Source organism: Lutra lutra, chromosome 6 (assembly GCF_902655055.1).
Source record: "Lutra lutra chromosome 6, mLutLut1.2, whole genome shotgun sequence".
NCBI lineage: Eukaryota > Metazoa > Chordata > Mammalia > Carnivora > Mustelidae > Lutra > Lutra lutra.
Genome location: NC_062283.1, coordinates 3,401,181 through 3,416,132, shown reverse-complemented (window position 1 = coordinate 3,416,132; position 14,952 = coordinate 3,401,181). Strand labels below are relative to the sequence as shown.

Genomic DNA, 14,952 nt, shown 5'->3' with positions numbered 1-14,952 from the left:
GCTCCAAATGGAACAGGTCTCAAATCAGACTCATTCTCCTCCCACTCCTGTGGCCACTAATGAAGCTGGAAATTTTGTTTTCTAGCAGACAGGAAGCCAGTCACCCACTCTCCTAGAACCACCTCCTAAACAGCTCCCAACCCCCGGGCTTGACCCGGCATTCAAGGACTCAGAATCTCTTAAGACAAGTTCATGATGTCCCACCTATCAGCTCTCTGTCCCCTCCCTCACCAAAGGGACCCTCCAAAAAACCACAGGTCTGATCACATCGCTCTCGCTCTTTGAGTTGCTGTCATTTTTGGATAAAGCCCAACCCTGTAGCAGACCACTCAAGGTCTTCCATATTTTTTTCAGTTTAACTTCTCAGCCCACACACTTAACAATCCAATCATCCCTATCATCTCCAGCTTGTACACCCCCAGGATTCGGTGTGTACTGTTCTCTTTCCTGGGATGCCCTTTCACTAGTCTCCTGGTTACGTTCTACTACAAAATATAGCGACCTCGGGTGCCTGGGTGGCTTGGTGGGTTAAATGTCTGCCTTTGGCTCGGGTTGTGATCCCAGGGTCCTGGGATGCTCTCCTCTTCTCTCTGCCTGCCGTTCCCCCTGCTTGTGCTCCCTCTCTTTCCTACTCTTGCTCTGTCAAATAAATAAAATCTTCAAAAAAAAAAAAAAATATATATATATATAGCAACCTCCTCTATACTCCCAAAGCTCTGTATTCTATATTATAATCATCTTGGCTTATTCACATATTCAAGAAATACACGGACACAGGAAGAGCTCCTGTTTGCCAAGTGTTCAACCAGGCCCAGGGACACAGACAGCCCCTGCCTCCCACAGGTGCTTACAATCTAGACAACTTGGACAAATAGCTCTAGGCAAATCCGCACACACTAGCATGAGATCATGGACAAGGAAATTCCTGAAAGTTTCAGGGAGGAGGGGACCCCTGAGCAGAATCTTAAAGGAGTGGGACACAGACCACTAGTCCAAAGTCCAAAGTATAGTGTGCAATGCCGTCCACTGAGCTGCGGAAAGAAAATAGAATTTTTACTTCTATTTGCAATGTATTCCAGTTTCTGTTTTAAATTATCCATGCTAAATGAAGTATGTATGTATTTAAGTACATAAAAACGTTTATGAAGGGATAATCAAACCCACCACAAAAGTTTAGAGCTGCTGAGGTAGAGAAGAGTGAGGAAGGAAGCTCTTCGCCCACATGGAGAAGAGAATGGAAACGGGAAAAAGTGCAGCTTGGGGGCGGGGAGGGCATGTCAGAACCAGCAACCAGGTGGGACTTTGGGGAGAAAAGGGGATGGGGGGGACCTCACTGCGCTAGGAGTTCTCTATCAAGAGCTCAAAACAGATAAAGGCTACTCCTCCCTCCCCTAAAAAGACATGTGGGAAAGTCACATCAGAAACAGACTTCAGCGGGGCGCCTGGATGGTGCAGTCAGCTGAACGCCCCTACTCCGGGTTTTGGCTCTGGTGGGGTTGTGATCTTGGGTGGCGGGGACCAGCCCATGTCAGGATCCACAGTGGGTGTGGAGTCTGCTCGGTATTCTTTCCCCCTCTCCTTCTGCCTCTCCCCCTTGTGCTCTTTCTCTTTCTCTAGAATAAATAAATTTGGGGGGGGGGGGGAGAACATACCCACATGGAAAGGGACGGGAAAGTTATACACCAAAAGGTTAAAAGTAGCTATCTTGGGGGCGCCTGGGTGGCTCAGTGGGTTAAAGCTTCTGCCTTCGGCTCAGGTCATGATCCCAGGGTCCCGCATCAGGCTCTCTGCTCAGCAGGGAGCCTGCTTCCTCCTCTCTCTCTGCCTGCCTCTCTGCCTACCTGTGATCTCTGTCAAAAAAATAAATAAAATCTTAAAAAAAAAAGTAGCTATCTTGGAGTGGTAACACAGCTGACAGTCTTTTCCTTCTTCTTAGCATTTAAACTTTTTAATAAAAATCCTGTATTTCGGGGTGCCTGGGTGGCTCAGTGGGTTAAAGCCTCTGCCTTCGGCTCAGGTGATGATCCCAGGGTCCTGGGATCGAGCCCTGCATTCGGCTCTCTGTTCAGCGGGGAACCTGCTTCCTCCTCTCTCTCTGCCTGCCTCTCTGCCTACTTGTGATCTCTGTCAAATAAATAAATAAAATCTTAAAAAAAAAAGCCTGTATTTCTTTTATTATCAGAGAGATACAAATTGCATTTTCTTACTGTCTTCGGCGATTAGCTTAAGGGAATACACCGAGGTTTTCCCACGGTTGCCATTTTGAACTGATCTAAGTGTAACTCTATTAACACCTGAAATGAGAGAAGAGCAGGTGCAGGAATTTCCCTGGTCCCAGACTAATTAGACCATTTAAAGGCCCAGAAAAATCAGACCAGGCATGTCACAAAAGCATGCGTCACCTCGTTGAAGGATATGAACTGCGCAAGACTCAATAAACACGCAAATTCCTAGAGAAGGATGAAATCAAATTCTCAAACATACCAAAGGATTTATTTTGAGAACCATTCACATAAACCAGGTATTTTATTCCCAGCCCTTCCCTCTCTCTTTAGGCTGAGTAAGTACCTAAACTTTTCATTACCAAGCTCAAGGTCACCTAAGTTAAAAATCTGCCCATCTCTTTGGCTATCCTTATCCCCTGGCCAGGGAGGCCAGCCCTCCCCCTCAGACCTTCTCAGGACCTCCACAGGGATCTGCAGACTCTGGGCATTGGTTTCCTCTTCCGGGTAGAGTGCTGGGAAGATCTCAGCCTCCCAGAACCGGATGGGCCACTCACTCCAGCAAAGGCAGCTGATGCTTTATCTCAGGAGCCTACTCCACAGGGTTGGGGAGAGAGAAGAGGCCAGAGTGGGGGAAGGGACTGGTAACTTCATATCCTAAATTTGGGTGAAAAGTTAGGATTGGGTTTTTGGTGTGTTGTTGTTGGTGGTGTTTTTTTTGTTGTTGTTTGTTTGTTTTTTTTTTTAACTTCACAAAAGCTGAAGCTTTCATAGAAACCTAGCAACAGCTTCTTCACATCAAGTGTCACCTGCTCAGTTAGGTCACTAATGGAAGAGCACACAGAAACCGAGGGGCAAATTTCTCAAGAGCAGATGAATGGGCAGGCAGAACTTCCTCTCGCTGTCAGCCCGGATTAAACAGCACCTTTCTGCGCAGTGTGCCAAGGATGGGAGAGGAAGGAATACAGGTCCCTAGGGCTCAAAACGCGCGCGCAGACACACACACCTTGTTAAAATACAATGTGCTATACATACACACACGCTTAAACGCTGGGTTTTCAGAACGCTCCTCCCCACCTCATTTTAACTCTGCCATTTTAACCCAACGCGCAATTAAGTTAAACCCCAAGACATAAAACCCCCCTGCCCCCCAACACACACCAAAACAAACAAAAAGCAAAAAAACCTCAAGGGGCTCAAACAACGGGTCACCTTGCATAGGGTACTGCACACAGGTTCCCCGAGATTCGGGATGGGGAGAATCGGTAGGTTAATTATTATTAAAATAACTCATACCATTAACCCTCAGTTTGCCGGCCGGAGCGTGCGTCACTTCGGTAACCCTTTCGCTCCCGGCGGGCTGGGCGAAGCCACGCCTCGCCCCACTCAGTCCGCACTCGCGACTAGCGCCCCCTCCCCTGAGTCTGCGTGTGGGAGGAGCACCTCGCCCGAGGGTGGTGGGAGTGCCCGGCAGGTGCCGGAGACGACCCACTGTGCGCTCGCCTCCCCCTCCCCCCGGCCCTGCGCGGGCCTTTCCCGGACTTCCCCGAGTTTGGGGCAGGGGGCTGGTCTCTGCAAAGGGTGCTCCTTGCCGCCAGAGCTCCCAAGTCCGAGGCAGCCCGCCCCCCTCTTCCGCCCACCGCGACCGCCCCCACCCCGGTCGCGGCTGGGGAAGAGCCCGGGACTCCCGGGCCCCCACTGCCCCCCACGGCCGCCCTCCCCGAACTGGGCTTTCCGGGCGGCGAGACTCGAGCAAAGTTCCCGGCGCCCCGCCCAGCACCGCGGCGACCTGAGGGGCGCCGCGACTTCGCGGGACCTGCGGGAAGGCGGAGGAGGGCAGGGGGGCGGCGGGGAGGGGTGCGCCGGGGCAGGCTGCGAGCCCGCGGCCGCGCCACTCTTACCTGTCAGCTCCCTGGGAACCTCGGAGCTCTCCTCGGTCATGGTGGCCCTCCAGGCGCGGGGGCAGTGCCGGTCCAACTCTGATTTACGGTCCCCCGCCCGCCCCCGAGCCCCTCAGTTTTTAGAGGCAGATGCGGCTTGCGCTCGGGAGGAGGCAAGAAAGCGAGGGCGGAGATACAATTTTGCCTCGCCCCCCGCCCCTCCAAAAAAAAAAAAAAGAGTTGCAAATAGGAGGTGGGTCGGCTGCGGCCGCTGCTACATGTCGCCTCGGCTCAGTTCCCGGCGGCGGCGCGGAGACCCGGGGATTCCGGCGGCGGCGGCTCGGGCTCCGGGCTCCCGGCGGCGCTGCTCCGGCCGCGGCCACCTCCCGCCGCCCCGCGCCGCGCCGCACCTACGGCCCTAGGTGAAGGCGGAAGGCGAGCGCAGAGGGCGGGGAGAGCGGCGCGGCGGGGCGAGGGTTTCCTCGCGCCCCTGCCGGGCTGAGGTTGGGCGGGTGCAGCTCGGGCCCTCCTCCGCGTCCTCCTCCTCCACTCCTCCTGCGTCTCCTCCTCCTGCTCCTCCTGCGTCTCCTCCTCCGCCGCCTCCTGCGCTCCTCCTCACCTCGCGAGAGCCGGCCTCCGCATGGGTCCCCGGCCGGCCTCCCGCGCCCCGCGGGGCGCACCCGGGGAGGGGGGCTGCGGCGGCGGCGGGCAGGCGGGCGCCCCTCCTCGCAGCCTCCCTCCGCCGCCGCCCCGGCCCTGCGTCTGGAGAGGGGGTGAGGGAGCGAGGGAGCGCGAGCCCGGGAGCCATCTGCTGGCTGCGACGGCGGCGAGCCGGGTGCGCCCGGGCTTCCCGGGGCCGCGTCCCCACCTCCCGGCGGCCGGAGGGAGCGCGAGGATGGGAGACTGCAGATGCCCGCAGATTCCGCAGGCCCGTCAGCGCGGAAGCTCGTTCTGTCTGGGACCCTTCTCCGCACTTTCCCTTCTCAGCCCTCCCCGGGACGTGCTGTCTTTTAATCGGCGTGATTAATTTTCTATTTCCGGTGAGCAGGAGCTAGACGAGACCTGGAGACACTAACCATACGGGGAGAAGGCACTTTTTTCTGCGCGCAGCCGGTGTTGGCAATCTCCAGACCTTGGAATTGCGAGAGCGCTTTGGGAAAAGCCTTTCACTCGTGGCGGCATCTCCTTTAACCCCGGGAGCGCAGTCAGCTCGCTGAGCCGCATTCCCAGAAGCCGGAGTAGGGCCGCTGGTAGCTCTGGTCCAACCTGGCCCGGCTCCCTCGACTTTCCCAGACCCCACCCCCCACCCCCAGAGAGACAACTTAGCGGCCAGGAACACTTGGGAGCGCCTCAGTTGCTGCTTTCTCTCCTGGCCGCTGGGAAGGGCTCTGTCGAATCAGATTCTTTTTTTAAAGGACGAAACGGGGGGGGGGGGGGAGGGGGATCCCCTACTTCTAATCACTGCTGCCCACCTTGGATCCGCAAGAGTCTTCTTCAGCCTCTCCGCGGGGCGTGTCCCAGTGGGGTCCTTGCTACGTTTCTAACCTCTCCCACCCCCACTCCTACAAACTGACTCTCTGAGACTGCTTTCCCCACCCCGTGAATGCTATTTGATTTTTGCCTGTGTTTTCAATCGAGCCCAATGTGTGAAGATTTTCAGGGGATCTCAGGGCACTGTGATCCCCGTATTCAAAACCAGCAGAGTATATTGCTTGAAATACTCTGTAAGCCCACACCATACTGTGCGTTCTTTCACTGCTTGTGTATTTGACTGGTTTTACTGCATTGGTTCCTGGGTTTGGGGTTGTCGGTCCAACCAACTAGGCTGTGGGCAATTTGAGGACAGGACTTTATCTCAGACTTTTAAACCTCAACAGAAACTTGTGCAAAATAGGTGTTCAGTAAACATTTGCTAACGGATTGGTTTTAAAGCATGTGGCCTCAGGCTCCCTGATGTTTGCCTCAAAAATTGGAGCTTGCTCTAAGTTAGACATTTCCTTTGTGTGTTAAATAGCTTTTTTATGCAATAAATGGAAATTAACATCTCAAAACTATGTTCCATTCAACTGTGTGTGTTAAAGGGGATTTTTCTGGCACGCACCAATGGAGTTTCAGAAATAGCCCTGCAGGTTCCAAACCATGTGGTAACTTGTGAAAATAAGGACAAAAGATATATATTTTTTTCCCCATGGCCCAGGGTGATGGAAAGAATAAAGGAAAGGCTGTATGGCAGTCCCGTAATTCAGTGCTGCTTGGCATCGTGTAGAGGAAGCTGGGATTTTAATAAAAGAATCCATGTTTTTCCTGATTGGCTCCCGCATCTCTGAAGGCATGGATTCAAATGAATCTCCCATCTTGATACCTAAAAAGGACTGGTTGGTTTTGGAGATCATCTTGGGTGCAAAACTCAAATATCTTTCAGAATAGCAAGCAGAGAACTCCAAGGAGCACAGTTTATAAAGCTGCGTAACCCAGCCGGTAGCAAATGTCCTCCTGCCCAACGCAGTCCTGGTGCCAGCTTAGAGAATGCATTTCGAATTCTGAAATGCATGCTTATTGACTGAAATCCACTCACCCCTCCCATGCTGCAAACTTTTCCTCCGTGAAACTGCCCTTTAACTTCTAGGATTTTAAGGTCATACCGTTTTGTTTGTTTTTTAATAGGTTTTTTTTTTTAATGTTGTGTTGGTCACCATACAGTCCATCATTGGTTTTTGATGTAGCGTTCTATGATTCCTTGTTTGTGTATAATACCCAGTGCTCCATGCAATCTGTGCCCTCCTTAATACCCATCACAGGGCTAACCCTTCCCCCGATCCCTTTTTTCCTAATTTTTTTCTTAGATATTCACAAACTCCTGATTTCTATTTTTTCTTTTAAAGATTGTATTTATTAGAGAGAGAGAGCACAAGCAGGCAGAGTGGCAGGCAGAGGGAGAAGCAGGCTCCCTGCTGAGCAAGGAGGCTGATGCAGGACTCAATCCCAGAACCCTGGGATCATGATCTGAGCCAAAGGCAGATGCCTAACTGACTGAGCCACTCAGGCGTCCCTCCTTATACTGTCTTGATTCAAAACCACCACACGAGGGCTCCTGGGTGACTCAGTTGGTTAAGCAACTGCCTTTAGCTCAGGTCATGACCCTGGAGTCCCGCATTGGGCTCCCTGCTTGGTGGGGAGTCTGCGTCTCCCTCTGACCTTACCCCTCTCGTGCCTCTCTCGCTCCCTCATTCTCTCCCTCTCAAATAAATAAATAAAATCTTAAAAAAAAAAAACCCAACACCATATCAAACTGATTGTTACTATAAGTAAGATGAACAGTAGCTACATCTAAGTAAATATTTATATATAGCCGCGTTTGGGTGTTACAACTAGCACTAAAAACGGAAATCTATTAGAAAGAGTAAACTGGTTTTTCAGAGCATCCCTGCTGCACCTGAACACAGTTGCAAAATGTAATAGATACAGAATAACAAAACTATTTTAGAAAATTAAACATAGACTTTCATTTTTAGTTCATAGGCACATGTTCATATCCTTATAGTATACTTTGTAGTTAGTGCATTCTGGTGAGAAAGTACACTCTGAATTTAAAAATCTGCCCAAAATACTAATGCCTATAATGATCTAACACACTGTTGTTGGATCCATATCATATAATAATTAAACCCATGGAAAGAAAAAAAAAAGAAATCAGCAAGCTATCAAAAAACAAATAAACGCATAAGTTTATTACCCAAGTCAGTTTCTGATTTTGCATACTATGTGGAGAACGGGTTTTAAAAGCAGAAGATACGGGTGCCTGGGTGGTTCAGCAGGTTAAGCGTTTGCCTTTGGCCCAGGTCATAATCCCAGAGTCCTGGGATCGAGTCCCTCATTGGGGTCCCTGCTCAATGAGGAGTCTGCTTCTCCCTCTCCCTCTGCTCCTGCCCCTGCTTGTGCTCTCTCTCACACTCTATCTCAAATAAATAAATAGAATTTTTTAAATAAATAAAATAATACTGGCAGATATTCAGATATATAGGAACCAACAAAATTTCCATTTCCCACCCTGAGCAACTACCATTGGCTAGGGGCCTTCTCAAGGAGATGTGTGTGTCTCAACTGGGTTAATATAAACCTTTCTGGAAAAATATACAATGCAGACTAAGCTTGCACACACCTCCAGGAAAAATTATTGTATCTTTGATTAGAAGACAGTGCGAAGTAAACGGCTATTAAGTAATATTCCTTTAAAGTATGTGCAAATGCTCTGATGTGGGGAACCGCCTTGGAATAAAGATGAAACAAGAATGCTCTCATATTGATTTTTGTTGAGTCTGGACAATGGGTACATGGGAGCTCATGGTTCTCACTTTTACCTGTGTTTGAAATTGTCGATAACAATCAGAGCAAATCCTTCACAGATAAGGCTGAGCAAGAAGGAAAAAGTCAGCTCAGCTATTAACTCGGAAGCTCCACTTGAGTTTCTGCCATCATCAGAGCTCACAGTTCCACAACGGTTCTCTGTCTTCAGAACACCTGAACACTTTCATAGACATCAGACTGCCTTGATTCAAAGAAGCACTTTTGCTCCTTTTTATGTTGATGACATCAGACCTCATTTTATAACTGGTGGAGCAATTAACATCGTGCTTCTCACAACCCACACCCAACACAACTGAAATATCTGCTCTGGGGTCAATGGTGGCTTTGACAACTGACACCGGCTGACTGGTTAGACTAGGTGAGTCTAGGTCTTTATCACAATGAGGAAATAAGTTCAGATTTGTGGGTTGGCTTACTCAAAGTCACAGAGCTTGTAAGAGTCAAAGGTTGAAGCTAAAAAAGCCAAGCATTTTACTATGCTCCTTCACCAGGCTCTTGGGCTGTGCCCCCTGGGAAGTTTGCAGATGGCCAGGGCTTGGTCCCCACCCGTCCACAGGGTGCTCCCTCTCTACGAGGAAGATTAAGGGGATCTTCGATCGCCCTGCAGTTAGTCCGGTGCCGGCCATGTGGCAGGTATTAATTCGTTAAATCTCACCAAATTGAACACTTCTAGAAAATAAAAAAAGCCAGTGCAAAACGTTTTCATTAGGTGCGGAGGGATGAGTTTGGTTAAGTGCCAGAGAAATTCATAGAAGTGAAGGCAGAGAGAGAGCTACCCGGAGGAGAGACGCCTTTACAAGCTCACTCAACAAATGTGAGTTGAGCACTTACTACTTGCCAGAGGATGCTTGGGTGAATTACATGGATGTTCCATGGAACCCAGAGGGAGCAGTGGAGAGAGAGAGAGAAAGAGAATTGCTCCAAATGCTGAGATGGGAAATGGAGAGTGGGGAGGTGGGAAGGTGGGAGTGAAAATGTGTACAGGCCAGAAAACAAGATAAAACATGGAGAAATTGAAATAAATTAAGTGAGTTTTAATCACTGGAGATGGGGGTGCGGGAACTAGAAGGTCCTGCAAGACCTTAGGAACTGCCAAATGAATTTGGATTTATCCAAAGAGCAAAGGGGGAGTTTTTAAGAGATTTTAAGTAAGGTAGTGCCACAATCCAATTCTCTTGTTTAGAAGGATTACCTGCTTGGAATAATAGAAAAGACGGGAAGGTAGGCAAGACTGTTAGAAGCAGAGACAGAAGGTAGGAGGCTGTTGCAATAAAGCGGGGCGGGGTAACAAAAACAACAGTAGGGGCACCTGGGTGGCTCACTGGGTTAAGCCGCTGCCTTCGGCTCAGGTTATGATCCCAGGTCCTGGGTTCGAGCCCCACATCGGGCTTTCTGCTCAGCGGGGAGCCTGCTTCCTCCTCTCTCTCTGCCTGCCTCTCTGCTTACTTGTGATTTCTCTCTGTCAAATAAATAAATAAAATCTTAAAAACAAAAAACAAAAAACAAAAAACAAAAAACAACGGTAGCCTGAGCTGAGGTAAAGGCAGAGGGCTGGTCGGATGGGAGAGCAATGGATGGAGGGAAGAAGGGAGTTCTATGGTTGGTGAGTGGGCAGGAGGTGGATGTCGCTGGCTGGAAAAGCAGCAGTGAGGAGAGTATATGTGGTGAATCAAGATGAGGGGTTCAGGTCTGCTCTGAAGAGTGTGAGGTGCCCATGGAACATCCAAGGCAAGATGGACGTTGGGTGGCTAGATGGGGAAGTCTGAAGTTCAGGAGAAGGCATGTAGACTCAAGATTCATCAACATATGGTATCTGAAGTCATAGAATTCCATAGAAAAATCTAGCTTATCTGATTAGATGACAGCGGTTATCAAAGAGCAAATCCGTCTCAGGAAGTGAGTGAGCTCTAACAAAGAAAGTATGGACTACGAGGAGGCAAGAACTTGAACTCTGAAGAATTAGAAGCCACCGGAAAAAGAAGAGCTGCAGGAGAGACCGTGTGAGTTACCTATTGCTGTGTAACAAACCACCCGGAGACCTGGAAACCCAAACATTTCTGTCAAAGATTGTGTGGATCTCCCAGGAGCAGCTTAGCTGGGTAATTCTGGCTCAGAGTCTCTCATCAGCTTGAGGTCCAGCTGTCAGGGGCAGTTGAAGGTCCTCTGAAGGCTTCCCTGGGGTTCACAGAGTGTTGGCAGATCTCGGATCCTCACTGGTTTTTGGCTGAAGCCTTAGGTCCTCGGTACACACATGACTGCATTCTCTTGAGGAACACCTGTGGGCGGGGGGCTGGCAGGGGGTTGGGCGGGGAAGACAAGCTGAGACAGAAAACGTGGTGCCTTTGATAACTTATTCTTGGAATGACATGCCTCACTCCTGCCATATTCTACTGGTCACATGGATCAGGGAATCAGCCCAAGTCAGTGAGGCAGATGACTGCTTCGTGTGGATATCAAGGGCGGGGATCGGTGGGAGTGTCTTAGAAGACGTCCTACCACGGAGCCTGGCAGTACCAACCCCACAGAGAAATAGCCAGAAAGCAGAGAAAGAGGGCGTCAAGTTGGGAAGCCGTGAGAAAATAACGCTTCCAGAAAGGGGAAGGGGTTGCCAGTGTCCTGTGCCGCTGAAAAGTCAAAGGCGATGAGGGATGATAGGTTTTGCCTGAAGTTAGCAGTAAAGGAAGAATTGTGTTCTTTGCAGAGATCAATTTCAGTGAACTAATGAGGGAAGAAGATAGATTGCCCCGGGCTGAAGAGTAAATCGGAAAAGAAGGGGTAAGCAGAACGCAGATGACTCCAGAACAGTGGGTGGGGGAGCCAAAAGGCTATCGGGGGACTTTCTGTTGAACACACAGGATTGAATACTTGCATTTGTATAATGCTGTTCTTCCCAATAGAGTGAAAAATAGGAGGAAAGAAAAAAAAAAAAAGCACGAAGTCCCTAAAAAAAACTATGGACTTCAGTTAATCATATTGTATCAATATTGTCTCATCAATTATAGCAAATGTACCAAACTCACGCGAGATGTTAACAAGAGATGAAACTTGGTGGGTGGGGGGTGAGAGGGTGTGAGATAATAGGAAATATGTACATTGGTCTCTGCCCCCAGTTCTGGCACAAAGCTCCTAAACCCTTTGGAATTTCCTAAGTGATAAGAACACAGGGAGCATCTATTGTTTTAATACTTGGTCTTTGACCCTGTCGCTCACACAGAGCTCCTAAAACCTCACAAGTGTTAACAGCATCTTTTGTTCTAATGAGGTCACTCTGGGTGGGCTCCTGGTGGCTCCAGGATGGGGCAGGTCACCTGAGAGACCCACTATGCTTAGAAGCCTGGACTTTTCAGCCTCACCCCTACCGCCACCCTCCAGAGAAGAGGGACTGGAAATAGACTGATAATTGATCACGCCTACATGAGGAAACCCCCATAAAATCCCTATAGTATGTGATTCGGAAAGCTTCCACGGTGGCGAACACAGCCACAGCAGGAGAGTGACCCACCTCGACCACAGAGGGATAGGAGCTCCCGCTCTTAGGATCCTCGCAGCCTCTCCCTATGTGTCTCTTCACCTGGGTGTTCCTCTGTGTCCTTCATCACCTCCTGTAATAAGCTAGTAAATGTGTTTCTGTGACACTTCTGTGAGACGCTCCAGCAAACTGATGGAACCTGAGAAAGGGATCATGGGAACCTCTGATTTGCAGCCAAATCAGACAGAAGTTGTGGGTGACCGAGAGGCTTACTAGTGATTGGCATCTGAAGAGGGGTGGGAAGAGGCCTATGGGACTGGGCCCTTAACCTGTGGCTTATCCAAACTATCTCCAGGTAGATGGGTCAGAATGAAATTACACTGTAGGACACCCAGCCGATGTCACAGAGAATTGCTTGTCATGGGGAAACACCTCCATGCATTCACTGACCAGAAATGTTGGCAGTGAAATGTTCTCCGTAAAAATAAAAAAGACGCACAGGAAAGAAAGACGCAGAAGAGAAGAACTGGGATTTTCCCACACATAAGGAGGAATGGGGCACCTGGATGGTGCAGTCAGTTAAGCTGAAGCCTCTGACTCTTGGTTTCAGCTCAGGGCCAGAGCTCAGGGTCATGAGTTCGAGCCCCATGAGCGGCTCCACACTCAGCACTGAGTCTGCTTGAGACTATCTCTGAGAGAGATTCTCTGAGAGAGAGCACAAGCTGGAGGAGGGGCAGAGAGAGAGAGGGAGAAGCAGGGAGTCTGATTCGGGGCTCGAACTCAGGATCTGGGGATTATGACCTGAGCAGAAGGCAGACACTTCTGAAAGAGCCACCCAGGCACCCCTAAATAAAAAAATCTTACAAAAAAAAAAAAAAAGAGGAAACCCATTTTTTCCTTTGCTGGGGGTATATGGAAGCTCTGTACTTTCTGCTCTGTTTTTCTGTAAATCTAAAACTGTTCTTAAAAATAGTCTACGAATTTACATAAAAATGCATAAAACCACAAGGACAAAAAATAGGAGGTGGTAGCAAGTAAGAAAACTCAACATTTTGGAAACTGGGGAAGCCAGTGGAGGAACGATAACTGACTTAACAGACCAAAGAAAGACAAATTCTAAACCAGCTGAGAGAAAGCAAATAAAAAGCAAGCTAATTTCTACAGCAGAACCCAAGAAAAATCTCAGGAACCAAAGGCAAATTATCTCTGAATGCGGACGCGCAGAATGGGAGAGCAAGAAAACCCAGGAGGGTTGATAAACACTTTAAAAGAAAGAGTTTGACGCTCAGGTTCCCTCCTCTGCCTCACACAGGTGGTCAACTACCACCCCCATCAGACCCCCCAGCTGCCCAAGACTGGAGGTTTACTCTTTGGAGAGACTGAATCAGAAGGACTGAGTCTTAGAAAGGCAGAGGGTAAAAGTGAGAAGGCTTACCATACTGAAAAGAGGGAAATTTAGAGAAAATCTTCCTCCTAGTGTAACTCCCCACCCCACAACTTCTTTCCCTGCCTGCTTCTCAAAAGTCTAACAGCAAGGCTTATAATTTCAGATAGAGAATTTGTCTCCTAGGTTACTGAGTATCTTTAAAGAAAACCCTGTGGGAGGAGTCTGGGTGGCTCAGTCAGTTAAGCATTGGACTCTTAGTTTCAGCTCAGCTCCTGATCATGAGATCAAGCCCCACGTCGGGCTCCATGCTCAGTACAGTCAGCTTGAGATTCTCTCTCCCTCTCTCTCTGGCCCTCCTGCTCTGTCTCTCTAAAATAAATAAGCAAATAAATATTTAAAAACAAAAAAAGAAAGAAAACCTGGATTACTAATATATGTGGATTTGCCAATGAAAAATTCAGATCCCCATCTATTACCCTAAATTGAGCCCCGTCAATAGATGAGTTCTGCACATTCACATAGAGCTCCAGATCAGCTTTGTTACGCCTCATTGTTAAATACGGACATCTAAGGAACACTGATATTTGAGGAAAGTCTCTACCATAACAGCGAGAGACCCTAACAAGGACAGGAGAGCACAGAAGAATCTATACTGAGGGAACTCCTGCTTCTGGTCGGGGTGGAACAAGGATTAGATATCCCTTCCCATCAAAAACTAGAAAATTGTACAAAATACAAGAAATTACTATTTACCAGATATTGGACATCAGATAGGACAGGAGTGGAATCCTGGAAGGAAAGGAAACAAGGAAAGAGACCGCTATGAATGCCCAGTTTCTGCCTGGAATTAGCTGGATTATGGGTGCAAAGAGGGGATCCTGCATGAAGTCCAGCAAAGGTCAAGTTTAGAGAGGCAGAGACAGCTAGATATTGCAAAGCAGAATTCTAAGAGGGAAGCTTGGCCGAAGAAGGCTCCAGAAAGCAGAGGGGATCCCTCAAGTCTTGGATGAGCACTAGGTCAGACACACATAGGGCGAAACTCTGCAAGGGCAGGGAACAGCCAGTTAGGGCTATTGTAAACCCAGCTATCCCTAGAGCTCATGAAGGGCAAAGAGACATTTGAACTTTCAGAGCTCAAGTGGGGAGTTGAGTGTTCTCCTCCTGGGCATTTAATGAAGACTTTAAGAAGCTGTAAAAGAAGGTGGTGCCTGGCTGGCTTATCAGTACAGCATGAAAGTCTTGATTTCGAGTCTTGAGTTTGAGCCCCACATTGGTCTTAGACCCTACTAAAAAAAAAAAAAAAAGAGGAAGAAGAAGTTATAGAAAAGAAAAAAAAAAAGGAGAGAGAAAGAGAAAATGAAGTCTGTAGTAAGTAGAAGGAAGAAAATAATACAGATCAGAGCTGAAATCAATGAAATTGGAAATGGACACAAGGTGCCTGGGTGGCTCAGTGGGTTAAAGCCTCTGCCTTCGGCTCAGTTCATGATCCCGGGGTCCTGGGATCAAACCCCACATCAGGCTCTCTTCTCAGCGGGGAGCCTGTTTCCTCCTCTCTCTCTCTCTCTGCCTGCCTCTCTGCCTACTTGTAATCTCTGTCTGTCAAATGAATAAATAAAATCTTAAAAAAAA

The 14,952-nt window shown here is 48.8% G+C and overlaps 1 protein-coding gene across 5 annotated transcripts in view; it reads right to left on the bottom strand.

Moving 5' to 3' along the window:
* CARMIL1 (capping protein regulator and myosin 1 linker 1) overlaps positions 1 to 4,612 on the bottom strand; it is a 315,620-nt gene extending 311,008 nt beyond the window's left edge. For 4 of the 5 annotated variants that reach the window (XM_047732884.1, XM_047732885.1, XM_047732890.1 and 1 more), the window contains exon 1: positions 4,124 to 4,612. In XM_047732884.1, the coding sequence (XP_047588840.1) occupies positions 4,124 to 4,163 (40 nt within the window). In that variant the 5' untranslated portion in view covers positions 4,164 to 4,612. The remainder of the gene's footprint in view (positions 1 to 4,123) is intronic. The other variant, XM_047732886.1, reaches the window with a different exon arrangement.
* Positions 4,613 to 14,952: the final 10,340 nt, after the last annotated feature.